This window comes from Pan paniscus, chromosome 12 (assembly GCF_029289425.2).
Source record: "Pan paniscus chromosome 12, NHGRI_mPanPan1-v2.0_pri, whole genome shotgun sequence".
Classification (NCBI taxonomy): Eukaryota; Metazoa; Chordata; class Mammalia; order Primates; family Hominidae; genus Pan; species Pan paniscus.
This window is the reverse complement of record NC_073261.2, coordinates 114,922,040-114,949,294: the sequence shown is the minus strand read 5'-3', so window position 1 is coordinate 114,949,294 and position 27,255 is coordinate 114,922,040. Positions and strand designations below refer to the sequence as shown.

Genomic DNA, 27,255 nt, shown 5'->3' with positions numbered 1-27,255 from the left:
GTTCCGTCAGCCCCAGGAGACCAGAAGCCATGATTGTCCCCAGAATTACCCTTAGACCTGGGGAGCCCTGGGCCCTATGAACAGCCTGCGCCCAGGTAGCTGCAAACCCGACTGCTCTCCTGGACTCCAGATGTATTAGTCCATTTTCATACTGCTATGAAGACATTCCCAAGACTGAGTAATTTATAAAGAAAGTGGTTTAATGGACTCACAGTTCTACATGGCTGTGGAGGCCTCACAATCATGGTGAAAGGCAAAGGAGAAGCAAAGGCACGTCTTACACGATGGCAGGCAAGAGAGCATGTGCAGGGGAACTGCCCTTTATAAAACCATCAGGTCTCGTGAGACTTCTTCACTATCACGAGAACAGTATGGGGGAAACCACCCCCATGATTCAATTACCTCCCGCCAGGTCCCTCCCACGACACAGGGGGATTATGGGAGCTGCAATTCAAAGTGGAATTTGGGCGGGGACACAGCCAAACCATATCAACCAGAGGTCTTGAGAGAGAAGGTAGAAGGAAGCAGAACAGTTTCAGGTGTGGTCCTGGAATTCAGGAAGTCCCCTGGTCCTTCTTTAACTCAGGCTGTGTGTCCAATGGGGTGTGAGCAGGAGGGTGCATGTTCCTGGGAGTGCATGTATATAGGCATGTGTTTGTGCATGTGTGTGTGTGTACATGTTTGTGCATGTGTATCCTTGTGTGTAGGCAGAAGTGTGTATGTGTGTACACATGCATGGGGGTGTGTGTGTGTGTATGCATGTGTCTGCATGTATCTTCTCAGTGTAGCAGAATCACTGTTGGGCACTCTGACCTCCTGATGAGACTTGCTGGGGAAAAGCTAGTTTGTGAAACTGCAAGGAAAATGATTTCCTCCTTGCCTGGCTCCCAGGGCATTCTTGTGAACTGACCCTCCTCTTTGCCTTCTGTCTGTTTTCAGGACCAGCTTCTGATCACCCCTCACTAAACGCAGCAGTGGGTCCGGCTGTTTTCAACGGCAAAGATTCCCCGAAGTGCCAACAACTGGCAAAGAATAACCTGTTGGCCCTGCCGCGACCATCGGCTTTAGGTAGCTCTGCCTGTCCTGGCCGTCCTGGGGATCCTGCTCTTCTTTGGGCCAAGGCCAGAGGGGGCATGGGAGCTGCTGGGCTGGGGCCACTGAGCCTCCTGGAGTCTGGTGTGGCTTCCATGAGAGTCAGGCCAGGACCACAGGTGCCTCCTGAGTCCGTGGGTCTGGGCCCAGGCCCTGGTGCTCTATGAGTGACACTTGGGAGTTACCGTATGTGCCAAGGAGCAGTGAGACACCTGTGGTAATGGCGAGTGACCTGTCCTATGGGCTGCACAGCTGGAGGATGGTAGAATTTTGGAGCAATAGTGGGCAGTGTGTTGTTGGGGAAGAACATGGGCTTCTGAATCAGAAAAATATGAATTCAAAACCTACCGCTGTCTCTTGTTAGTCAGGGGACCTTGGCCAAGTCTCAATAAATGTTTCTTCATCTGGAGATGAGAATTCTGCTCCAAGGGTTGTTAAGAGGGATGAGGTGCTGTATGAAAAGTCAGAGCACATCTGGCAGCTCACTAATTGGTACCAGCTGTTCTCATCCAAATCAGCCTCATTGCTGAGGCTCGTCTGCTCAGGGAAGGCTTCCTGGAGGAGGTGATAACTGAGCTGCAACTTAGAAGCTGGGGAAGCATCATATAGAGATGGAAAGGGACAAAGGGAGCAAAGAGGGATGAGGAGGTGAGGATATGGATGAGAGGGGTGAGTGAAGGGGCTTAACAGACCTCCTGCCAGAGGAGGGTTTGAGGGAGCTGTGAACGGGCGGAACAACCTGGGGACCTGCTCGTGGACTCCCAGTCCAGTGCTCTCCCCACCATGCTCATCTGGAGCCACATCATAAGCCATTCTCGTCTTTCTTTCCTCCATCATGCACTCAGCTAAATTGGATTTGAAGATCTAAGACATCAAACTGGAGGAGCCCTTAGAAACCATCTAGGCCAGTGCTGTTTTACAGAGGAGGAGACAGAGGTCCAGAGAGGCAAGGCAGGTCTCCATGCTCCCACTCCACTGTGCTGGTGGAGGACCTCCCTGGTGAAAGTCTTGTGAATTGTCTAAGTCTTCACTGAAGGGGCGAAGGTAGTTTCTGAACAGAATCCGAGGCCTCCCAACCAGCACCTCCATCCTGGAGTCCGAAACCCACAGCAGCCAAGTCCCAGGCAGTAGCTGAGTCCCGTCCTCCGCAGCAGCCTAGCCCCAGGCAGCCTCCTGCTTTCATCCAGGGACTGCTGCTTCTCTGCTGGGTGCTGCATTTGGGGGCAACCCTGTGGCTGCAGAGCTGGACCTCTGGGGATGAGGATGCTGGGGATGCCACGCTGCTGCAGCCTCCCTTCTGGGCTGTCTGTGGACCCCCAGCCTCCACCCTGAACAGCAGGGAGATGAGGGCCTCCTTCAGCCCGGGAACCTGGGAAGGTGGCCTTGGGAAGCCTTCTGTGTGGGACTGACTGTATTTTCCTTGCCATGCTCCGTGGAGGGGTGTGGGAGATGGAGCTCCTCCAAATTGCCTAGGGGAACACGAGCCGTTCCAGAATCTGGCTCCAGCCCACCTGCCGAACCTCATTCCCTGCTATTTTGGCTGCCCTGGGCAGTTGAGCTCCCCCACCCCCATGGCCCCATCCTCCTGTCTCCATGCTCTGTGCCTGCGTCCCGGCTCTGGGCTGCTCTCTCCACCCGCCTATTAAATCGCCTTTCTGAGGTTAGTTCAGGGGGCACCTGCTCTGTGCAGGAGGGCCCCCTATGAGCTCACGGGGCTCCCAGCCGTCCCAGGCTCAGTCCCGCAGCCACATGTGGCCATCGGGGCCTCGGCGCTGTGCAGTTCCCGAGGGCAGCGCCTTGGTCATGTGCATCTTGGAGCCGCTGGTACCAGCTGCTGGGGAGCTCCGCCAGAGGGCATGACGCTGGCTGGGTTGAGTTGCGTTGAGCACAGCTGAAGTGTCGGAGTTCCTGGGCCTTCTCCTCTGCTCTGGGGAGAGAGCTCAAAATCAATTTTTAAGAAACTGCGTCTAATAACCACATGGAGTTTACTGAAGCCTAGAGTCCTGTCACTCACTGGTTCGCAATGGAGAAGTGCTGCCCCCTGGGGGCGGGGGTAGGAAATGTTCTGGTAAAGGATGGATTTGTTGTCCCAGGCCCAGGGTCTTACTGGCATTTGGTGCTGGGACAGAGCGGGCAGGATGCAGAATGTCCCGCACCAAACAGGCTACATAATGAGCCATCTCCAAAAAATGCCAAATAGTACCTCCCCAAGAGACATTTTGAGAAATAGTTGATCCACATTGGTACCATGGGAGCAGCTCCTGGTGACATCATTTGGGAAGAGCTCACGGGCTTAGGGTCTATTTAGAACTATTTATAGGGTTATCTTCCCAAAGTGAGAAAACATCTGCGTCTCTTCAATCCTTACTGAGATCCAATTCCAAGCCCTGTCCCCTTTGGTCGTTCAGTAGAGCTTTTAGAGGAGCTGGCTGCTTAGCCTCTGTGGGGGGTCTCCCATCGCAATTGGGGACAGATGTTTGCAGAGTCTAAGGCCTCATCCCTGCAAACAGGAAGGAGGAAAGCAGCAGCTGCGTCAGTGGTTGTTGGGAGGGCCAAAGGAGCCCACGGGTTTGAAAGCTCTTTGTAAACAAAGTGCTTTATGCTTTTAACTTTTTGTTTACTTTCAGTCAGTCAAATGAAGTGATAATTTTTTTTGTTTACTCTTGAGAGACTCTGAAGCAATGATTCTCACCCTGCAGCGTGCTTAAAAATTACCAGGCTGGTCGGGTGCATTGGCTCACACCTATAATCTCGGCACTTTGGGAGGCTGAGCAGATGGATCACCTGAGGTCAGGAGTTCGAGACCAGCCTGACCAACACGGTGAAACCCTGTCTCTACTAAAAATACAACAATTGGCCGGGTGTGGTGGTGCGCGCTTGTAATCCCAGCTACTCGGGAGACTGAGGCAGGAGAATCGCTTGAACTCAGGAGGCAGAGGTTGCAGTGAGCTGAGGCCGCGCCACTGCACTCCAGCCTGGGCAACAAGAGCGAGACTCTGTCTCGAAAAAAAAAATCACCAGGCTGGCTTACAAAGGATGGTGTTTTTTTACTGTCGTTTCCAGAGATGTGATTCTGGAGGTCAAGGCAGGGCCCAGGGACACACAGGTTTAATAGGCCCATGCGGGTTCTGTGCAGTGCCTCGGGTCACACCTGGAGAACCGTTGCTCTGATTGGTGTTTCTCCACCTGGGCTGTGCGTTAGAATCAAAAAGAAGAGTTGAGATATTGGGATGCCTGGGTCCTGCTCCCATGCTGGGCTTCTGGTTTACCTGGGATGAGATTGCATCCAGACAGAGTTTTAAAAGTTTCCCGGTTGAGTTTAATGTACAGTTGAAGTTGAGACATGAATCTCTGCATGTAGGGGAAATTTTGTGTCTGGTTAGTCAAGAAACTATGGAAACCAATTCTTGATATTTTGAACCATTCACGAAGATAGTTTGAGTCATGAGCATGCTGTTGTCTAGAGTGGGCGGGGATGACTCATTGGAGTGGGTGCGCTGCTCTGTACTTGATTTTTTTGAGTCTGAAATTAGCTTTCCAGGCTGGGGCAGGGAGGGGAGCACAGGTGGATCACTACTGCCCCCAAGCGGTGGAGCTGTGGTGGTGGATCAAATACTGCTGCCGCCTGTCTGCACAAACGTATTTCTCTCTTCCAGCCCTTCAGAAGTGTATTGGAATATGTCGATAACAATAATGATGGTGGTGAAGATGATGATGATGATGTGGGTAATTCTGGCTACCTTATTGGGTCCAAGCTCCCCACAGTTCGTTGCACAAAGCACTCTACATACATTCTCTTTAGTCCTGATCAAACCACCTTTCAGAGTAGGATTTAGTGTCCTATTTTAAAGATGAAGGAGCTCAGGCTCAGAGAGAGATCGTTTAGACACACACACAACTTTGGAATGAAACATTTACAGCCGGGCGCGGTGGCGCGTGCCTGTAGTCCCAGCTACTTGGGAGGCTGAGGCTGGAGGATCGCTTGAGTCCAGGAGTTCTGGGCTGTAGTGCGCTATGCCGATCGGGTGTCCGCACTAAGTTTGGCATCAATATGGTGACCTCCCGGGAGCGGAGGACCACCAGGTTGCCTAAGGAGGGGTGAACTGGTCCAGGTCGGAATGAAACATTTACAAAAATTGACATTTCCTTATGCCTAGATATTTCACTAGGTCCTTAAAACCCACGTGAATCTGTGATTAGAAAAACAAAACAAAACAAAACAGATCATTGTTCTCCAAACCGAGGGTAAATTTTATTGGAGGCCTGTCCTGGTGATAGCCTAATCCACACTCTGAATATTGTCTAGGTATCTTGTCAAACTCCGGGCCCCCCAAAAAACGCCACAAAGGGTGGTCTCCAGAATCTCCATCAGCTCCAGATGGTGGCTGCCCCCAAGGTGGTGGAAACAGAGCTAAGTATGGTAAGTGATGGCAGCCTTGCCCAGAATTCCAGACTTGGGTACTGGTGGTAGTGCTGCTGCCAGTTGTGTGTATGTGTGCGTGTGTGCGTGCGCACGAGTGTGAATGTGCGTGTGTACTGATGAGGGAGTTCTAAGGAGGCCGAGTTTGGTGTAACAAAAGACCTCTTTCTCACATGTTAAAATTGCTTTGCAAGGTCTAGGATCCGTGTATGATAGTGAGTTCTCTGATCCTTGAGAAATTTTAAAAGGGGCTATTTATGACTTGGCAGGGATATCGAAGAGGAGACTGAACTACTGGGGGAAGGATGGGCGGAATGAACTTAAAGGTGCTGTTGACCTTAGGAATCTGTGACTCTAAGAGTTTGGTGCTCCTGTAATCAGGGACGTTGGTCAGGGGGTAGCAGATTTGCTGGCTGGCCTGATGTCAGGTGTGTGAGAGGTGGATGCCTTGTCTGATGTTTTCACTAATATTCTTGGGTGTTCCTAGAGAGCGCAGGCATGTCCTGTGTGCCACAGGTTGGCTTGGTGGGACCAGCTTCAGTCACCTTTCCAGTGGTGGCCTCTGGAGAACCAGTGTCTGTTCCTGACAACTTGCTGAAAATATGCAAGGCCAAGCCAGTGATATTTAAAGGCAAGTACAGCAGTGCACCGAGTCGTGGGGATGGGAGAACCTAAAGGAAGGCATGAGAAACAAGCAAAAGCGAGACCTCATCCCGGTCTGACTCCAAGGGTATCCTCCTGAGACAAACCTAAAATGCTTTCCAGGGCAAGGAAAGAACAAGGCAGAGCCAGTCACTAGTTCAGCCCCTGATCAGATGCCAAGAATGATGGAGCTTGTCACAGCTTTCCACAGTGGGTCCAGGTGAAATGATTCCCTGCCATGAAGTCTATTTGCCTGTTCACTCATTCTTTCCTTCGTTTGCTCAGCTTCATTGAACTTCTGCCGTGGTCCCAGACCCGGTGCTGAGTGCCGAAGATTAGGAAAAACAAATCACTCCCTGGCTGCAGGAGCCCCGCTCTGGTGGGTTGTCTCCTGTTGTCACCCACGCCACTAGTATTTTTTGACTATGAAATCTACTTTGGTTGGGCAAAGATAGCCGTGGTCACCACTGTAGAAGCATCAAACAAAATTAGATTTGATCTGTTTTGTGCAGTGGGCTAACGTATGCTACGTGGGGGTAGACTTTTGGCTCAGCTGAAGAAATCTCTTTGATGAAGCTGGGGATGTTGCAATGGGAAACCCTGGGGGGATTCAGCAGGGCTTGGCTGGTGATGTGTAGGCACTAGAATGGCTGGCACATGGCAACACACACATACATATACACATGGGCACGGCACACACACACCGTGCACGCAGGCCCCTCTTAAATACGTTATTATTGCATTTGGTATCATGCTTGTAGATAGAGTAGAGAGGATTGTAGGAAAGTGAGAGAAGCACCCTACTGTTAATTAAGAAATAAGAAAGAGCATGTCTTTTTCCTAAAAAACAAAAACTGGACAGGGTATTCAGGAAGTAGAGTGCAACTCTGAGTTTTGACCTTAGCATGACGCAGGACCAATGGCCGAGGCAGTTCCACTGGGCCCCACTGTCTACCTCAAATGAAGACCAACATTCTTTCAGTCATGTTGTGTGTGTGTTTTTTATGTGGCCATGATGTGTCTGTGGTAGGCCCGAAGACCACGGTGCTCAGGAAACAGAGCTAGGACAGAGTGCAAGGCTTGGAGGTGCAGGCAGGGCGTCACCTGCTTCTGCTTTGAGCCAGGAACCTCAGAAAAGAAAGCCCAGCAAGTCTACGTCTCACACGAACAATCTCAGAATAGAGACTGTCCTCTCAGTTCTCAGGTGTGCTCTGTTCCCTCCACTGCCTCTCTGTTTACACTGCACCCCTCGCTGTAAAGCCCTTGTCTCCCTGGCTCCTGTTCCCCACAGCCATATGTCCAAGCCCTTCTGAGGCCTTAAGACTCAGCTCTGTGCCTTCTCCATGAAGTTGTCTTAGATTCCCTTTCCTCTGCCCCCCTTGTCACTTCTCTGTCCCTCTTTTATGACAAATGTCACATGCTTGCTTTTATAGTAACTCTTTACCTCTTGCCCACTGCAATATTTGTAAATGGTGCTACCCAAATGGTAGCCCTTGGTCCAGCAGAACCTGCATCGCCCCGGAGCTTATGAGAGGCATGAATTCACGGACCCATCCTGGAATCAGAATCAGGCCCCAGTTCTGCATCAGAAGCCCTGGGTGGCGCCAGCGAGTGTTTGGCAAGCCCTTGAGAAGCAATGTCTTTGAGAACATGACCTGTGCCCCAGGCACCAGCTTTACTCCCCGAGCCTAGCAGGACATCTGCATATAACACACAGCCGAAGTCAGAAAATATATTTTTGGTGACTAAATGGAGTACCTGGAGTACAAGATAACACACACACACACACACACACACACACACACACACACACACACACACGCCACCTTTGGGAGCTCAGCAGCCCCGAGAGGATTTGATAGCTTCACCACTTCACCTGGTTTTACAAATGCGGAGACTGAGGTTTAGGGCAGTTAAGCTTCTTGCTTAGCATCATGTAGCTAAAGAATGGTGGAAAGATATTTGAACCCGACCTGGGCAATTCCACCTCTGAGGGCTGTCCTCAGAATGAATCTTCTAATGGGCCGGGCACGGTGGCTCATGCCTGTAATCCCAGAACTTTGAGAGGCTGAGGCGGGTAGATCACTTTAGGTCAGAAGTTCAAGATCAGCCTGGGCAACATGGTGAAACCTTGTATCTACTAAAAATACAAAAATTGGCCGGGTGTAGTGGTGATGCGCACCTGTAATCCCAGCTACTCGGGAGGCTGAGGTGGGAGAATCGCTTGAACTTGGGAGGCAGAGGTTGTGGTGAGCCGAGATCATGCCACTGCACTCCAGCCCGGGGACAGAGCAAGACACTGTCTCAAAAAAAAAAAAAAAAAAAAAAAAAGAATGACTCAGTCTTCTGGTTTCTGTGGTGATATATTGTCCCAACTCACCTTGCCAGACAGCCCTGGGAGGATGCAGGGCAGAATCCTCCCTGCTTGGAGTCAGGGAGGCAAGACCTGGCAGGCAGCACCCAGTGAAGCCCTGGAAGGTGCTCTGCCCACAAGGTGTCCCATTGGTGGTGCTGGAGGAGTGACAGGTGGCGGCTGCTTGGTTCTGGGCAAGTCCCTCCCTTCAGTCCCCTCACTTGTAAAAAATAAGAGGATTGGACGAAATGAACCAGCAAGTGGCACAGCCCCATTGGTTAGAAAAGGTGACTCCTCTCATCCTAGGCTCCAGGAGGGTGAGCAGGTGCACTCAATGAGCAAGGCTTCCCAGGACAGGGCACTCGAGGGACCTGGCGCAGCTCACCTATCTCCTTCAGTGCCCTCACCCCCAGAGAACCCACATGTAGGGGACCGTAAGCTGTGCACAAGACTGGGTGCCAAGTCGCTGCTATTCCTCTGCAGGCCACGGGAACTTCCCTTACCTCTGTGGGAACCTGAATGACGTTGTGGTCAGCCCCCTCCTGTACACGTGCTACCAGAATTCCCAGTCTGTCTCACGGGCATACGAGCAGTACGGCGCCTCTGCCGTCCAGCCCATCTCCGAGGAGATGCAGCTCCTGCTTACCGTCTACTACCTGGTCCAGCTGGGTGAGTCACCTCCACCTCCCGGCCCAGTGGCAGGGAGGGGCCACAGCCCGAGCACAGACCTGGCCTCGGCCCTCATGGGGGCTGATTGGGCTGCTGGAATTGAAATACATGGGGAGAGCTTATGGCTCCACTGGCGGGATGTCATGAGGTCACTGTGGGCGTCCCCACACTGGGGGGCTGAAAGTAGGTTGAGGTTGATGGAGACATTTCCAGAACTCTTTATCTGCCATTCTAGGCACAGGGATATAGCAGGGAATTGAGCAAAGACCCTGTCCTTGAGGCGATTCTAGTCTAGTGGGAGAGAGAAGCAATAAACCAGTGGAAAACAGGCAGGTAAAGATGGGTGCATGCATTAGTGTGTGTTTGTGTGGGGTCAGTTGAGGGTCATGAAGAAAGGCCTCTGTGAATAGAGACCTGGACCCTGAGAAGGATTCAGCCTTGTGATGATCTGAGGAATGAGGACAGGTGGGGCCCTGGGGAGAGAGGGAGGCCAGGTGAGGGCTGTGAGGTGGAGGAGCAGTGAGTGTCCCAGGTCGCTGGAGAGGCCAGCGTAGCTGTAGCAGAGAGAGTGTGTGAGTGAGAGGTGTGGTTAGAGGGGGCCGGCTCCAGTCAAGAGTGTGATTCTATGTAGACACATTGAGAAGCCACCGGAGTATTTTTAGACAGGGGATGGAGGTGATCCGATTTTCACTTTAAAAACGCCACCCTGGCGGCTATGTGGAGTCAGGTGGGGCAGACGCAGTGGCGGAAATGGAGAAAGAGTCAGTTGTTGCCTATTAAAGGCACACAGTGGCTTGGGCCACTGCGGGTGGCAGCAGTGAGCTGGAGGGGCTATTCTGAAGGTAAGGCCGGCTGGAAATCCCTTTGAAGGGGGTGGGAGCAGATGGGGCCTGGGTTTCAGCCTGAGCAGCCAGGTGAATGGTGGCAATGAACCTGAGTTCTGTCTTGGCGTGAGTTTGTACAAGATGCCCACGAGACAGTCAAGTCGCCTGTGTTCATTTGCATGGACAGGCCTTGAGTCCCAGGAGAGGTGGAGGCTCTAGGTATACATTTAAGACACATTGGCTTACAGATGACTTATATTAAAGCCGTGAGACCAGCTGCGGGTGGCTACGAGGAGAGGAAAGTGCCAAGGTTTGGTCCTGGGGACCTCCAATCTTCAGAGATCCAGAGGAGGCGACTGAGATGGAATGGGTGGGAAGGAAGGAAAGGACAGTGGAGAATCTGGGAAACCCAGCATTGTCCCTCTTTCTCATAGTCCCCACCTGTCCGTCAGTAAGCACGGCTTCATCCTGAATCCAGCCTCGCTCACCCTCTCTGTGGCTGCCGCCTCACCGGGGCACCATTCTTGCCCTGTTTCCCACATCCCTGAGAACTGGGAATCCGATTGCATCTGTTCCCTGCTCAGAGCCCTGCTGCAGCTTCCCATCAGTCGCTCACTCCACCCCTTCCCCAGGGCCCAGCCTGCCTCCTGGTCCCACCTGCTTGCTCTGTCCCAGCCCACTGTCCCCCTCAGCAATCTTGGTCCCACCTGGGCATCCCACACTTGCTGTTCCTTCCCTGTGACATGCTCTTGCCAAAGACATTTGTGTGGCTTGCTCCCTTATGTCCTTCAGGTTTTGGGTCACTCATCATCTCCTCAGCAAGACCTTCTTGTTACTGTGTGTAAGACAGCTCCCGCCCTCCGGGCCCCTATCCTATGCCCTTTATCTTTAGGCACCAGGAATTAGGGTCTGTGATTGTTCCCTTTAAGTGTGTCTCCCCCAGCTAGGGTGTAAGCTCCATGAGGCCAGGCATAGTGAGCGAGTCCTTTTCCCGATGCCCCATAGCATCTGAAGCTGAAGTCGACAGTCTGCCAGCCTATATTGAGGGAATAGTTGAGGAATGGGTGAATGTTGATAGGAAGCAGTGAAAAAAAGCATTCCCAAGGAGAGGGGCTGATCCCAAGGAGAGGGGCTGATCCCAAGGAGAGGGGCTGATCAACTGTGCCAGTGTGGCCGGGAGTTGAATGGAGGGAAGACTGGACCCTGACCATTGGGTTTGGCCATGGGAAGCGGCTGGTAACCTTGATGATGATGTATGTGAAGATTGGAGATAAAAGTCATATTGGAGTGGGTTAGAGAGATTGGAGGTGAAGAGACAGTATGGCCCGTGCAGACAGCTCTGGGTAGGGGTTAGTTCTGGAAGGAGATGTGGACTCAAAGGAAAGTTTTTAAAGATGAGAGAGATAACGGCTAATCTAATTAAATTCTAATTTGATTAGCTAATTCAAGTAGTGAATTCTGATTAAATGCATCCAATCAAAGAGGGAGATATAAGCTAATTTAATCAAATTCTGGCACGGCCCACAGAGCAGGTGTCATGAACCCCGTGTTATGCATCAGGAAACCGTGGGAGATAGCTCAGGGCTGCACAGCTGGTGCTGGGTAGAACTGGGCTGGAACCCACCTTCTAAATGGAAGCCTGACGCACTTTCTTCCAGCACATCAAATACGAAATCCGGACGTATAAACCAGACAATTCATAAAAGAGAAAATACCAGAAGGAAACAAATATTGAAAAGTATTCAGTCTCACTCATCATCAAAGACATGCAAATCACAAATCAAGTCATCTTTTTCTGAATTAATAACTCAAATGATGGTACCCAGTGGTGCTTAGGTGCGGTAAAACCAGCGCTTGTCCAATGCACCGTTCGCGTGGTAAACTGACGCATTCAGGCTGTTGGGAAGCAAGCTGATGATATGTAGTAGCTGGCTCTGTAAATCCACCTTTGAGAATTTAGGCAAAGGAAGTAACTTTCTATACGTCAAGATGTGCATTGCAGAGGTATTTATAAAGGTGAATATTTGGAAGAAATAAGAGAATCCACAATAGAGACCTTGCTAAGTAAACGGTGGTGCTTACGTATGATGGGACATTATGGACACACTAACAGCACTCTTTATGTTGGCCGAAAATGGCACTGAAACTGATGATAGGGTCATGGTTAAGGAAAGAATGCAAGACCCAAAGTTTATACTGACAATCATTGCAGCTATTTGTAAGGACAGTTTTAACACTAATTCCAGCAACACATGTTTTTATTCCCTGTCCTGGAGTAGGAGAAAGCCTATTTTCCCAGGCTGAATGTTCTACACATTTACCACTGTATATGCACATAGGGACAGTGTAACCTGTCTATACCACCGTAGTTCCAGTCCTAACTTTCTGAATTCTTTTTAAAGACCTTCTCTAACAAGCTATGGGAATTTGGCTTCCTACTTTTTTTTTTTTTTTTTTTTTTTTACAACAGCAGTGTTTTGGGTGATAATTCTGGATTGATACTTATCCTTTTTCTGGGTTTTGTTGGCTTTTTGAAAAATTGTCTTTCCAACTTATAATTGGTGAGTGGCTTGGTAGCAAAGTAAGATTTTTTTTTTTTTTTAAAGAGGACAGAAAAATTGAACTGCAGCTTGAGGACATATTCTTTTTTCCTACTTTGTCATTGAAAATTGAGGAATCACGTTTAACTGTTTTAGGTGTGTGTGGCCAAAGAGTGAGCAAGGACTATGTTTCTGGATTGTCAAAGAGGATGCTTAATCTTAAAAATAAAAATAAATGTACAAATCATCTTATAATTTAAAAAAACTTTCATATAAAAAAAAGACTGAGAAATACACGTAAATAGCGTGGCTCTGTTAGGACGGTGGTGAGATTGTGGCGGATTTTATGCCCTCCCCTCGTGCTCCAGCCGTCTGTGATACGATTTCACAGTAATCACTTAGGTGGGTACTTTCACATCACTGCACCCGTGCGTCCCCGGATGCCGCTGGCATTTGTGGCAGGCCCTCCGCCCGCATTGTGTTGCAGCCGCGGACCAGGTGCCCTTGATAGAGGACCTGGAGCAGATCTTCCTGCGCTCTTGGCGCGAGTCGCACCTGACCGAGATCCGGCAGTACCAGCAGGCGCCGCCGCAGCCCTTCCCGCCCGCGCCCAGCGCCGCGGCACCCGTGACCTCCGCGCAGCTGCCCTGGCTGGCCAGCCTGGCCGCCAGCTCCTGCAACGACAGCGTGCACGTCATCGAGTGTGCCTACTCCCTGGCCGAGGGTCTCTCCGAGATGTTCCGGCTGTTGGTCGAGGGCAAACTTGCCAAGACCAACTACGTGGTCATCATCTGCGCCTGCCGCAGCGCGGCCATCGACTCCTGCATCGCCGTCACCGGTGAGCGCTGGGCCGCGCGGCTGCGGGAAAGCCCCCTGGACGGCGTTCCCGGTCCCCTCCTTTGGTGGTTCTCTCCCTTTCTGTCTAGGGTGGCCCGGGTTTGCGGCAGCAGTTAGCACCTGCGGTTTGTGCTCACTAGCTGGCTTCAGAAGGCAGCCTTGACTAATGACTTAGTTACAATCTCATCCCTGCTCTGAGTGGCTGGTGAGGTTAGCCCTGGGGTCAGCTTGGGAATGTGGAAAGACCCTGTTGAAAACCTGGCTCCACCACGTGGGTGGTCACTCACACCAGGAACTCTGGCCCTGTTTCTTCACTGATCTATTGGAGATAAGAAACAATGCCCTTGTTGTGTTGTCTGTGTTCAGGAGCCAATTAATTTTTTGAGACAAGGTCTCACTCTGTTGCCCAGGCTGGAGTGCAGTGGCCTGATCTTGGCTCATTATAACCTCTACCTCCTAGGTTCAAGAGATTCTCCCACCTCAGCCTCCCAAGTAGCTGGGACACGCCCAGCTAATTTGTATTTTTTGATAGAGATGGGGTTTCACCATGTCACCCAGGCTGGTCTGAAACTCCTGAGCTCAACTGATCCACCTGCCTAGGCCTCCCAAAGTGCTGGGATTACAGGAGTGAGCCACCATGCCCGGCCAATTGATTTAATTTTAAAAACATCCATTGAGGCCCCACATGTACAGCCACTGTTCTAGAGGCTGGGGGCCCACAGGGAGCAGAGCAGTCTCTACTTGCCTGGAGTGTTCTTTTAGGTGGGGGAGGCAGACACCAAACACGTGAGCTTTCCTGGCCTGCTTAAATCTTCACAAGTGTTGTGCATTTTCAGCCAGAATTTTTTGTACCTTGTAAAATTTACTTTAAAAGTGCAGAATTTAATGCACTTTTTTTTTGAGACAGGGTCTTGCTCTGTCACCTGGGCTGAAGTGCAGTGGCGAGATCTTGGCTCATTGCAGTATCGAGCTCCCGGGCTCAAGTGATTCTGTTGCTTCAGCCTCCATCCGGAGTAGCTGGAACTACTACAGGTGTGCACCACCACACCCAGCTCAGTTTTGTACTTTGGTAGAGACAGGGTTTTGCCATGTTGCCCAGGCTGGTCTCAAACTCCTGGGCTCAAGCAGTCCACCCACCTCAGTCTCCCAAAGTGCTGGGATTACAGGCATGAGCCACTGTGCCTGGCATTTAATGTACTTTTTAAGTATAGTGTCTGAGTTGTCTTTTAGCATTTTTTTTCTTTTTTTTTTTTTTGAGATGGAGTCTTGCTCTGTTTCCCAGGCTGGAATGCAGTGGTGCAGTCTCGGCTCACTGCAACCTCCGTCTCCCAAGTTCAAGCAATTCTTTTGCCTCAGACTCCTGAGTAGCTGGGACTACAGGCGTGTACCACCACACCCAGGTAATTTTTGTATTTTTAGTAGAGATGGGGTTTCACCATGTTGGCCAGGCTGGTCTCAAACTCCTGACCTCAGATGATCCACCTACCTCAGCCTCCCACAGTGCTGAGATTACAGGCAAGAGCCACCGTGCCCGACCAGCGTTCTTTAATCTTAAACCCATTCTGTGTTTTTTGTTGTTGTTGTTTGTTTGTTTTTGAGACAGAGTCTCGCTCTGTCGCCCAGGCTGGAGTGTAGTGACGCTTTGTAGGCTCACTGCAAGCTCCGCCTCCTGGGTTCACACCATTCTCCTGCCTCAGCCTCTTGAGTAGCTGGGACTACAAGGCACCCGCCACCACACCCAGCTAATTTTTTTGTATTTTTAGTAGAGACGGGGTTTCACCGTGTTAGCCAGGATGGTCTCGATCTCCTGACCTTGTGATCTGCCTGCCTCGGCCTCCCAAAGTGCTGGGATGGCAGGTGTGAGCCACTGTGCCTGGCCTTTTTTTTTTTTTTTAATAAATTATTTACCTTGATGTGAGTGGGACTTGCAGTAGTAGACCCTGAGCCTCTGCCATGTGTCAGGCACCATTGTCTTGTGTCACCTGACAGCAGGCCTGGGAGGTAGATCCAGCTGTTAGCCACAGATTCCAGATGGGAAATGTCAGTCTAGAAGGGTTAAGGGACTAGTCTAGGGCTACACAGCCCGTAAGCAGGGAAGATACAATGGGTACTGTGAAATCTGTTTGCTTTCCAGGAAAATACCAAGCCCGGATTCTTTCCGAGAGCCTTCTCACCCCTGCGGAGTACCAGAAGGAAGTCAATTACGAGCTGGTTACGGGGAAGGTAGACTCGCTGGGGGCCTTCTTTAGCACCCTCTGTCCAGGTAGGCTTATCGCAAGACAGGTGCACATGCGTATGTTAATAGGACAGTAATCAGTGCTGGGGGAGGTCATCTCTGCCTCACCCTGCCTGTGACCCGCTAAGGCTGGCCTCCACTGCAGAGCGCCCCTCATTCTGTGCTCTTGCATTTCTGTCCCTTTCTTTTCTTGAGTGACAGCCACGGGTTCTGGCTGGCCATCTCTTCCTGCTTGAGCTGTAGCGTTCTCCTAAGGGGTGGAGGGCACCTTGTGGGTTCTTCTTCATGGGGTACACAAGGCCCTTGTGCCTGTTCCTCTCCACCTTTCCAGCCTTGGTGGCCTCTCTTCCCTGTCTCCCCTTTTGCTGGAGAGTTCTGCATCCCTCGTGCTCTGGGCTGTGAGCATCCTTCTCCCTTGCTGGCCTAGCTACCCACCCCTCAAGACTCATCTCATGTCCCCCTAGAAAGCTTCTCAGACCCTTCGTTTTCCAGATGGGCTTGGGACCTTCCCCTTCATCCTTTACCATGTTGTTCTTCCTTCTGCCCTAGCACCTGCTGTGTCTGTGTAGGGGGAGCTCACTCTGGCAGTGTGTCTTCATCCTGACTAGGCTGAGACCCCTTGACAGGACGGGCCATGTCCTCTTTACCTTCATGACTCCAGGCCTCAGGACAGTACCTGATACTAACTGCGCTGTAGATGTTTGCTGAATTTCACTGACATCAAAAACCCATTTGTTTATTCTGTCTTGGGCAGAGGGTGACATTGACATTTTGCTGGACAAATTTCACCAGGAAAATCAAGGCCATATTTCTTCCTCACTCACTGCCTCTTCTGTCACTAAAGCAGCATCCCTGGATGTCAGTGGGACACCGGTGTGCACAAGTGAGTGGTGAAAAGGAATCTCCCAGGGTGGAGAGGGTACAAAGTAGTGATGAGGGGCAGGGTCAGTGGGTGCAGGTGTGCACAGTGAGAGGGGCCATGGCGCAAGTGTGCACAGTGAGGGGGCAGGGGCACAGATGTGTATAGTGAGGGGGGACGGGGCACAGGTGTGTACAGTGAGAGGTGGCAGGGACGCAGGTGTGCACAGTGAGGAGGGGCGGGGGCACAGGTATGCACAGTGAGGGGGCGGGGGCACAGGTGTGCACAGTGAAGGGGCGGGGGCACAGGTGTGCACAGTGAGGGGGTGGGGGCACAGGTGTGCACAGTGAGGGGGCGGGGGCACAGGTGTGCACAGTGAGGGGGTGGGGGCACAGGTGTGCACAGTGAGGGGCGGGGCACAGGTGTGTACAGTGAGAGGGGGTGGGGGTGCAGGTGTGCACAGTGAGGTGGGCGGGGGCACAGGTGTGCACAGTGAGGGGATGGGGGCACAGGTGTTTACCATGAGAGGGGGTGGGGGCACCAGTGTGTACAGTGATGGGGTGGGGCACTGGTGTGTACAGTAAGAGGGGGCGGGGCTGCAGGTGTATACAGTGAGAGTAGGTGGGGGCACAGGTGTGTGTACAGTGGGAGGGGGTGGGGCACAGGTGTGTACAGTGAGGGGGTGGGGTGCAGGTGTACACAGTGAGGGGGGCGGGGCACTGGTGTGTAAAGTGACGGGGCAGGATTGCAGGTGTATACAGTGAGAGGGGGCAGGGTCACTGGTGTGTACAGTGAGAGGGGCGGGGTCACCGGTGTGTACAGTGAGAGGGGCGGGGTCACCGGTGTGTACAGTGAGAGGGGGCGGGGGCACAGGTGTGCACCGTGAGAGTGGGCAGGGGCACAGATATGCTCAGTGACATGTGGCAGTGGGCATAGCTGTGTGCAGTGAGAGGCGCCAGTGGGCACAGGTGTGCACTGTGAGAGAGGGCAGTGGCACAGGTGTGCACTGTGAGAGAGGGCAGTGGCACAGGTGTGCACTGTGAGAGAGGGCAGTGGGCACAGGTGTGCTAAGTGGGTGCTGAGGGGACAGAGGGCTCATGTGTGCTCGGTGGGCGATGAGAGGGCACTGGCGAGGGCCTGGGTCTGGCCTGGGAGGCAGCATCCAAGGACTCAGATTGGAGGTAGCAATGTCAGAGGCACATCCACAAGACAGGACATCTTTTAGTGTCACAGTAGACCTGATACCTAATTTAAAATTCAGTCTTTAATTATGACAATCTCATTTAATCTTGAATTGCACATCCATCACTGTCTCTGAGGTGATAGATTTTTCTATGCCAATTTCCTGCCTCTGAGTCTGTTGCTGATGTTTTTTATTCATACGGAGTTCCTAAATGACTGTCGTGTTAGTTTTCTTTTCTGGAGAGTTTGCAGTCCTCTTCCAGAGTCCAGTCTCAGCATCACCTCCCCTGGGATAGGCTCCTTGTCCCCTCTAAGCAGAAGAGACCACTGCCTCCACTGTGCTCCCCAAGTGCTTGGTTCTTATTTTTATTATTAAGTGAAAGATGGTGCATAAAATGATTGCTACCCCCACACCCGCCACTGCTTAGCTGAGAGCAGGGACTTGATAAACGTGAGTTATTCCCCTTTCCCTCATCGCTTTGTGAATGGGGCCGTCTCCCCTGGACAGGTCTCACTGATTCTCTGGCCAAGGGCCTGGCAGTAGCCGTGTGCCCTGGAGCTCACCTGGCATCCTGGGGCTCTGGTTCCAGGTTACAATCTGGAGCCACACAGCATCCGGCCCTTCCAGCTGGCAGTAGCGCAGAAGCTCCTCTCCCATGTGTGTTCCATTGCGGATTCCAGCACCCAAAATCTGGACCTGGGATCCTTTGAGAAGGTGGACTTTCTTATTTGCATTCCACCCTCAGAAGTGACCTACCAGCAGACTCTGTTCCACGTGTGGCATTCAGGTATGGGGCATTTTGGGGGAGAAGTCATGTGTGGAGAAGCTTTGATCTGCCGAAATCCATGTGTGGGTGTTGACACTGTTCTTTGCTATAGAGTGAATAGGGCAAGTATTGCTGCTCTTGTTTTATAGATTGTGAAACTGATGTTCAGAGACAGTGACTTGCCCAAGATTTTAGGATCTGTTGAAGGTAGAGCCAAAACTTGAACTTTCACCATGTCCCACTCAGGCTAGTGACCTAACCACATGTTGCTTTCTAGCGTCACTGATATCCTTGTACTTTCAAGGATATCATATTTAACCACAGAGTACACAGATGTCCAGTGTCTTCACTGAAAGGACTCACTCTTTAGTGGCGTCATGTATAGCCCTGTGGCATTCAGACTGAGAGAGGGATTTTGCTGCTGGCAGGACCTTTCGGTTCCCTCTGTCTTACCATGCTTGGAATCAGCTGCTTCATGAAGCTGGTGCCCCTCGGGAGGGCTGCTGTACACACAGCCAAGGCTTGCCTGCGCCCCAGCTCCTGTGCGGGACAGTTATGCAGCTGTAACCTGTGTGGGAGTTTTTTCCCTTCCTTTCCCTACTCTCGCATCTCTGAGTCTAGCTCAGGACCTGCTGTGTAGGAGTCGCTCATCAGGTGTCTGTTGAGTGAATGAAACCCAGTGAGCATGTTTGGAGTTACTGATGTATTTTCTTTGTGTTGCAGGGGTTTTGCTGGAGCTTGGTCTGGAGAAAGAGCACATGACGAAGCAGAGGGTGGAACAGTATGTTCTGAAGCTAGACACGGAGGCACAGACAAAATTTAAGGCTTTTCTGCAAAACTCCTTCCAGAACCCGCATACACTTTTTGTTCTAATCCATGACCATGCGCACTGGGATCTTGTGAGGTTAGATTGACTTGATATATGACAAGTTGACATTTTCCTTCTTTGAAATGATATATGTGGATGTTCCCGGGGGCTGAGGGTACAAATCCTGAAAAGATGGATAATGTTTGGGCTTGGTGTTTCTAAGCAGACGCCATGGATGTTTCCCACAATCTTGAGCTGGAAGTTATCTCAGGGATTATCCAGTGCGACCTCTGAAATTTACCACGGTGGAATTTAAGGGCTGGAGAAGGGAAGCGTGTCTCCCAGAGTCACAGGGTGGGGTGGAGTGGGAGGGTGTTAGTGGCAGAGCTAAGACCCCGAATCACAGCCTGATGCCTGATGTGTTTCTTTCATAGTCCACTCAGCAACAAGGAGCTGTGCTGGTGTGGGGTGCGGAGGGTCCTAGCAGGAGTAGCTCAGCTTAGCCCTTCCCTGAAAGAGGCTCCGTGGGGGCTCTGGTACCGTGGGTCACCACTGATGCCCGCCCTTCTTTTTTTTTTTTTTTTCTTTTTTTGAGAGGGAGTCTCACTCTGTCGCCCAGGCTGGAGTGCAGTGGTGTGATCTTGGCTCACTGCAGGCTCAGCCTCCTGGGTTCATGCCATTCTCCCGCCTCACCCTCCCGAATAGCTGGGACTACAGGCACCCGTCTCCACGCCCAGCTAATTTCGTTTTTTTTGTTTTTTTTTTTTTTTTTGAGACAGAGTCTCACTCTGTCGCCCAGGCTTGGAGTGCAGTGGCACGATCTCCGCTCACTGCAAACTCTGCCTCCCGGGTTCACACCATTCTCCTGCCTCAGCCTCCTGAGTAGCTGGGACTACAGGCGCCCACCACTACACCTGGCTAATTTTTTGTATTTTTAGTGGAGACAGGGTTTCACTGTGTTAGCCAGGATGGTCTCGATCTCCTGACCTCGTGATCCGCCTGCCTCGGCCTCCCAAAGTGCTGGGATTACAGGCGTGAGCCACCGCACCTGGCTGATGCCTGCCCTTCTTAAGGGGCGATTTGACTCACTCAGTTAAAATGAACATAAACCCAGATGAATTTCAGATGGGCCAAGCCAAGCGCCTGGCAGGATTTCTGGTGGTTTACCGGGATTGGTCATCTCCGTGAGACTGGCCTAGGGGTTGTACCTTCAGACATTTCCACTGATGTAGATGAGGAAGGAGGGGCTCCAGGGCCAGGTCGTGGAGAAAGCCTTTGATTGTCACAGATCCACAGACAGCTAGTTAGGCTGGTCAGGACATGAAGGACCTCGTAAAGGGTTTACAATCCAGAATCCATGTGTGGGCTTGGGGGAAATCGGAACATTCCGAAATTATAGAAAGAGCTGTATTGTGAATATTCATTTTGGGAATAGGTTTCTCAGAGTGGCCTCCTGCCATCCAAAGGGTTAAGCACTGATTTTTCTTTTTAATCCCCTAAACTTACAGGAGAGAATGCAAAGGCCTTTGTCCCACAGAAAAGTGCAGAGCTGGGCTTGTCTCGTAGACCCCTTGTCCAAAATGCTTCCCAATCCTTTCCTGCTGCCTTTTAAACTGACTATAGAATTTACTCTTTTACATCTTTTCTGGATCATTTCAAGGTCAGAAGGACTGTGTAAGGAGATAAGTACACAATCAGATGGGGCCAAAGAGGAACAAATGATTCATGGAACATCCCCAGGGTCATATCACTGTCCGATTGGGATAGAAGGAGTGTGTATCTTGTAAGAAATCCTTTCTGACTACCGTCCCACCCCAGACACATTTTTCCTAAGTAACGAATCTTGGGAGAGCCCCTGACAGCTACCTGAAGTCCAGCCTTTTTTTTCCTCTATTCTTAGTCATGGGCAGAGCCATAATCTTTAGTTGTTGCTAAAGTCAGGGGTTAGTTATAAATTTATTCAACTGCTTTACCTTGCAAAATTAGAAAACAATATAGTAATTCCACTGATTGTGTCTTCTCCTCCCTCAGTAGCACTGTTCATAACCTCTATTCTCAAAGTGACCCGTCGATGGGATTGGTGGACCGATTGCTCAACTGCAGGGAGGTGAAGGAGGCCCCCAACATTGTGACACTTCACGTGACCTCCTTCCCATACGCACTGCAGACACAGCACACCCTCATCAGCCCCTACAACGAGATCCACTGGCCTGCCTCCTGCAGTAATGTGAGTGCCACGGGGCTGCTGGGCCCTTGTGTAGCAATATCACTTGGGTTTGCAGAAATTACATTTAGTAAAAGCCTTGACCAGTGTGGTTGAGGATAATGGGTTCCAGCTCCTTGGATCTTTGGTTCAACCCAGAGTTAGGTGTAAACCCTTCTTGGTCTTTTTGGTAACCTTCCTGCAGTACGCCAGTTGGCTTCCTCATCTCGGAAGATGTAATGCAGTTTGTGGGACATTTTCTCTGGTGACTGCAGCTTTCTGAGCAGCATGCGGAATGTTTGTTCTATGGCATTGAATGGAGATATTGAAGGTAGAGCCCTTAGGCGCTGGGGGCTTTGGGCTCCATACAGAGCAACGCTTAATGTCTCCAGAAGCCCTAAGAAGGTTCTTGTTTTCCCTATCCCTGCATCCTTAAGTAGTGAGATTCAGAATCTCCTTCCTCAAACTAAACACATATCCTCAAAACTTGATGAGTTTTTAGCTTATCACCTGACATTTTCTCATCAAAATAGAAGACTAAAACAATCCTGGTAATTTGAGACTTCTGGGTGGTTTGTAGTTAGTTACACAAGAATAAGTAAACGTAAGAGATGAGACTTTTTTGGAGTGTCTCGCAATCCTCTGAGAAACTTTAAAAAATACCTGGCTTCCGTCCTGTGGACTGAGAATCCATGGTGGGGATAGCCATTGTTCATAAGGCACTTCCCATAAGCCAGGGAAGCCCTGCCCAAAGTGCTTCGTGCTGTGAGCTCATGCAAGAGGCAGGTGCTAGGATGAGTTCTCATCTACAAACGGGGAACATGAGACAAAGTGGCCAACAAGAGTTGGGCCACTTGCCTCAGGCCAGGCAGCTAGAAAGTCGTGGAGCTAGGATATGACCCAGGCCACTGGCTCCATGGCTCGGCCCTTAACCACTGTGCTATTTAGGAGTAGAGTTTTCATGCCTTAATATTTTCAACAAACTCCCCCAACTTTGGAATTTTATGTCTGTGTGAGTAAAATTGGCTAGATAAATGTTTTCTTTGTCTATTGATTTTTAGTAGCAACTAAATGCAAAATAATTGATTTGCCCATTCCTAAAACCAGCTTAAGATTGTAGAAAGAAGCAAATTTAACAAAGAAACGTATATGTTAAAATAAGATAAGGCTGATTTTCTTCTTGGTAAAAACATTGGGACCAAATGAATGGAAAACTCCTGAGCAATGGGGACACACCATTTTTAAAGTATGGGAGGTACTTTGCTCTGCTTCTGCAGATGGAAGAAGTTTATAAAATGCCATCCAAGCCACTGCGCAGTGGGCACGATTTAGATGAAGTTGCCAACCCAGGTCATCCGCAGGCCTGGCACACGAAGCTCTGACCGTCCCTGCGAATGCAATGTTGGAGTGACCGACGCTCTTCTTTGTTTTAGGGAGTGGACTTATATCATGAAAATAAGAAGTACTTCGGGCTGTCGGAGTTTATTGAATCCACCCTTTCAGGACACAGCCTCCCCTTGCTCAGATACGATAGCTCCTTTGAGGCCATGGTCACTGCATTAGGAAAAAGGTACTTGTTTCTCTTCTAAGTTACTAGAAGTGCTCAGTAGCTTAAAGGGCAAGTTGAGGTGCGTTTAGCCAGCCAGGGAGTTCCAGGAAGGGAGGCCTTTCCTTCCTGAGCAACTCCGTTTCTCCACTAAATGTACCCTGGTTTTTTCCTTCTCCTGTATTTGAATCCCTTTGGGTCAGCGATATCTTTGTCATCCTGTTGCTCTAGAAAATTTTAGAGATGACAATGAGCAGAAATATGCTGGAATGTGGAATTATGTTTTTGAGCCAATGGAGGGTAGGCAAATGGGAGGCAGATAACAAAGCTTTAAAAGAAACTGGAGCGATGATCATAGTCAGCTTTGTTTTTATTTCCGATGCATATCATGTATTGAATGTTTATTTTGTGCCGTTCACTCTTCCATGGACTTTACTTTCATTATCTGATTTGATCCTCACTGCCTCTCTGAGCCACTTGCTACTGTTATCCATACTTTGCAAATGAAGAGGCTGAGGCTTGGAGAGGCCCCATAGCTTTCTCAGGCTACGTGTCTAGCAAGGGACAGAACTGGGTGAGAACCCAGAGTCAATCTGACTGCACAGCCAGCCCCTTTAACCCTGTCGCAACAGACCTCATTTTATAGATGAAACTGAGGCTCAGACAGGCTAAGTGATTGCCAGGGACCACATGGTTTATTCGTGGTAAAGCCAGGCCAAGTTTTATAGATGATCTAATGCAAAGCAAAATGCCACTGAACAAAATACCACTGATTGTCAGCATGAGCTGGTTTCTACCCGCTTTTCTTATTGAACCTCATTCTTCTCATTTGCAGACCAAGGGATGAAGTTAGACATATCCTTCTCAAGCTATGTTCCAAGGTATACTGCTTTGGCTGGATACTAATAGCTATTAAGCATAAAGGGGTTCCATGGTCAAACGTGTCTGAGAAACATTTAAGGAAAGGACTTCTTTTCCATGAGAGTTCTTGGAGCCTTCAGCACATCCATGCATGCTGTAATTCTCCAGAAGGCTAGAGATGTGTCCAGTAGCTCGTGGGACTAGAATTTCCCAGAACACTCTTGCAGAAACTAAATCTCTTAGATACTGTTCGGTTCTGTGATACTGATAGAAATTAATCAGGTCAGTTCTCCAGCGCATGGATCGACAGCTGAGCTCTCATCAACTGGCTGCATGAAGTAGCCCTCCAACATTTCACACTGAGGCAAGAAAACCGGCCTTTGCCCTTCCTCTGCTTCTCCTCAGACAGTGAGCACACATGATGTGTTTAGTATGTTGTAGACACTGGGCTCAGCACTCTATATTTATTACCTAAAATAATCCTCACAGTGACACAGTGAGATAGGAAATACTGTTATCTCCCTTTTTCAGATGAAGAAACTGAGACTTAGAGAAGTTAGGCTACTTGTCCAGAGTCACACGGGGGATTTATAGTGAAACTGGACCCCAACCCTGCTTGCTTGGCTCCAAAACCACGTAGCCACCAAGCCACATTGACCAAAGTCTCACAGCTAGTAAAGGGTGGGCTGTGACCACCATGCCAGTACATCTTGGTTTACCCTCTATTAGTTTTAACCTTGGCAAATCATCTAACCTGTCTAAACTTCTGTACCCTGACCTGTAGAAATCCACCTTCCTGGTGGCTTCTTAGAGTTTCATGAGCTAATGTACATGTGCACATTCAGTAACAGTTGCATGCTGAGAGCTCAGGCTCCAAAATCATCCTTCCTGGGTTTGAATCCTGAATCTGCCGTTAACCAGCTGTGAGACTTTGAGAAAGTTTCTCGATTTTCTTTGGGGATGATAACACCTATATCATAGAGGTACTATAAGGATTAAATGGATTCATACACCTAAAGCTTTGGAAACAGGGCCTGGCACACATTACATGCTTCTGTTGGCTGCTAGCACCACCACCTCCACCACTATTCACCATCATCATCCTCTCTTCTCTCTCCCCCTCTGCTAAACTAGAAGTGTTGCAGAGATTAAATCTTATGTCTCACTGGGTGAAAAGAGAATTTCAAACCCTGGATTGTTGAAGTATGGAGAGTCATAGGAACTGCTAGGAATTATTTGGCCCAACCACCTCATTTTATAATTGTGGGAACTGAAGCCCAGAGTGGGAGAGTGATTTGCCCGAGTTCATGCAGCCTGTTGGTGGCAACATGGACTGCAGACAGGTTTGACATCTTTCTACCATACCGCACTGCCTTTACTAGAAATCATTTGTCTGGAGAACTCTCTTGAAACTGGTAATTTGAACAGAAGGAGATAAAGGTTAGAACATGGGGTTACTGCCTCTTGCCACCATGTGTGTGGCCAGACTGTTAGTCCTCCATGTGCCATAAACGCCAGCATACGGCTGGGAAAACTGCTTATAGGACTGTCAGTTGGACACAAACCTACTGTGACTTAAAAACAAAAGATCTAGACCTTTGACAACTCCTATTTTTATTCTAATATATTGTCTATGGAACTTTTTCCCTTTAGTACCTACCACAGAGGCTTAAGGGTGGGCATAGTTCCCTGCTGTGCCACAGCTAGGGTGCATTTCTGTGCCTGACCTTGGGGTACCGTCTGGAGCTGGGCACCAGAGCCCGCTGCTTTTTTTTTTTTTTTTTTTTTTTTTTTACACAGCAGCTTTAATGGGGAATAACTGACAGCCAGTAGACCATATATCCTTTTTTTGCTTTCCTTTTTTTTTGAGACAGAGTCTCACTCTGTTGCCCAGGCTGAAGTGCAATGGCGTGATCTCAGCTCACTGCAACCTCTGCCTCCCAGGTTCAAGCAATTCTCCTGCCTCAGCCTCCCAAGTAGCTGGAGTTACAGGCACTCGCCACCACACCCAGCTAATTTTTGTAGTTTTAGTAGAGATGGGGTTTCACCGCGTTGGTCAGGCTGGTCTCGAACTCCTGACTTCGTGATCCGCCCACCTCAGCCTCCCAAAGTGTTGGGATTACAGGCGTGAGCCACCGCGCCCGGCTGTACATATTTAAAGTATTCAATTTGCATTTTGATCCACGTATAGACTGGTCACCAAAAGGTAATGAAAAACAGTTTTCTCCTGCCCCTTTGTAGTTCCTTCCTCCTGTCCTTTTCCCACTGTAGAAATGTAGTTTGCATTTTCTAGAGTTTTATATAAATGGAATTGTACAATAGGTACTCTGTTTTTGGCCTGGCATCTTTCACTCTGTATAATTATATTGAAATCCATCCATGTTGTTTTATGTATCAATAGTTTGTTCCTTTTTACTGCTGGTATTCTAGAATAGAATACTATCGTATGGCCATACTAGTTTGTTTATTTACTGGTTAAGAGGCAGTTAGGTTGTTTTTCGGTTTTGGCTCTTACAGATAAAGGTGCTATGAACATTCATGTACAAAGCTTTGTATAGACATATACTTTCCCTTTTCATGGGTAAACACCTAGTTGTGAAATGGCTGGGTTATTTGATAGGTGTATGTTTAACTTTTTCACAAGCTGCCAAATTGTTTTCCGAAGCGTAGCTGTCCCTTGGTATACACGGGGGGTTAACTCCAGAACTGTCCCCGCCATACCAAAATCCATGCATACTCCAGTCCCACGGTCAGCCCTCTGGAACCCACATGTAAGCAAAAGTCAGCTATCCATGTACATGGGTTTCACGTCTAGAAAATACTGTATTTTTGATTTGCATTTGGTTAAAAATCCACATACAAGTGGACCCTTGAAGTTCAAACCCGTGTTATTCAAGGGTCAGCTGTCGTTCATTTTACATTCCCATCAGAATTTCAGTGGCTCCACATCTTTGTCAGCACTTGGTATGGTCAGTATTTTAAATTTTATTCATTCTAATAGGTATGAGGTGGTAGCTCGTAATTTTAATTTTAATTTCTCCAATGACTGATGATGTTGAACATCTTTTCCTATGTTTATCTGCCATTTGTGTATCATCTTTGGTGAAGTGTCTCTTGATAAGTTGACTCCTTTATTATTTTCAAATGACCCAAAGAATATTATTTATAGCTCTATAATCTCTTCTGATATTAATATAGTTATTCTAGTTTTCTTTTGACTAGTGTAACTATAGATTATAATTTTTTATCCTTTTACTTTGAGCATGTTTCTCTTTTTGTGTTTAAACTTCGTTTCTTGTAGGCAGCTTATAGTTAAGTCTTGCTTTTTAATCAAATGTGACAATCTCTGCCTTTTAATTGATTGCTATTTGATTTTAGTTTCATTATTATTATTATTATTTGAGATGGAGTCTCAC

General features: G+C 49.4%; 1 protein-coding gene across 10 annotated transcripts in view; it reads left to right on the top strand.

Moving 5' to 3' along the window:
- The window catches only part of GREB1 (growth regulating estrogen receptor binding 1), a 165,141-nt gene that overhangs the window by 102,897 nt on the left and 34,989 nt on the right, over positions 1 to 27,255 (top strand). For 9 of the 10 annotated variants that reach the window (XM_063595050.1, XM_034952623.3, XM_034952621.3 and 6 more), the window contains 11 exons: positions 940 to 1,068; positions 5,399 to 5,512; positions 6,000 to 6,143; positions 8,991 to 9,176; positions 13,028 to 13,378; positions 15,512 to 15,640; positions 16,368 to 16,496; positions 18,245 to 18,442; positions 19,145 to 19,325; positions 21,261 to 21,456; positions 22,866 to 23,002. In XM_063595050.1, the coding sequence (XP_063451120.1) occupies positions 940 to 1,068; positions 5,399 to 5,512; positions 6,000 to 6,143; positions 8,991 to 9,176; positions 13,028 to 13,378; positions 15,512 to 15,640; positions 16,368 to 16,496; positions 18,245 to 18,442; positions 19,145 to 19,325; positions 21,261 to 21,456; positions 22,866 to 23,002 (1,894 nt within the window). The remainder of the gene's footprint in view (positions 1 to 939; positions 1,069 to 5,398; positions 5,513 to 5,999; positions 6,144 to 8,990; positions 9,177 to 13,027; positions 13,379 to 15,511; positions 15,641 to 16,367; positions 16,497 to 18,244; positions 18,443 to 19,144; positions 19,326 to 21,260; positions 21,457 to 22,865; positions 23,003 to 27,255) is intronic. The other variant, XM_055108235.2, reaches the window with a different exon arrangement.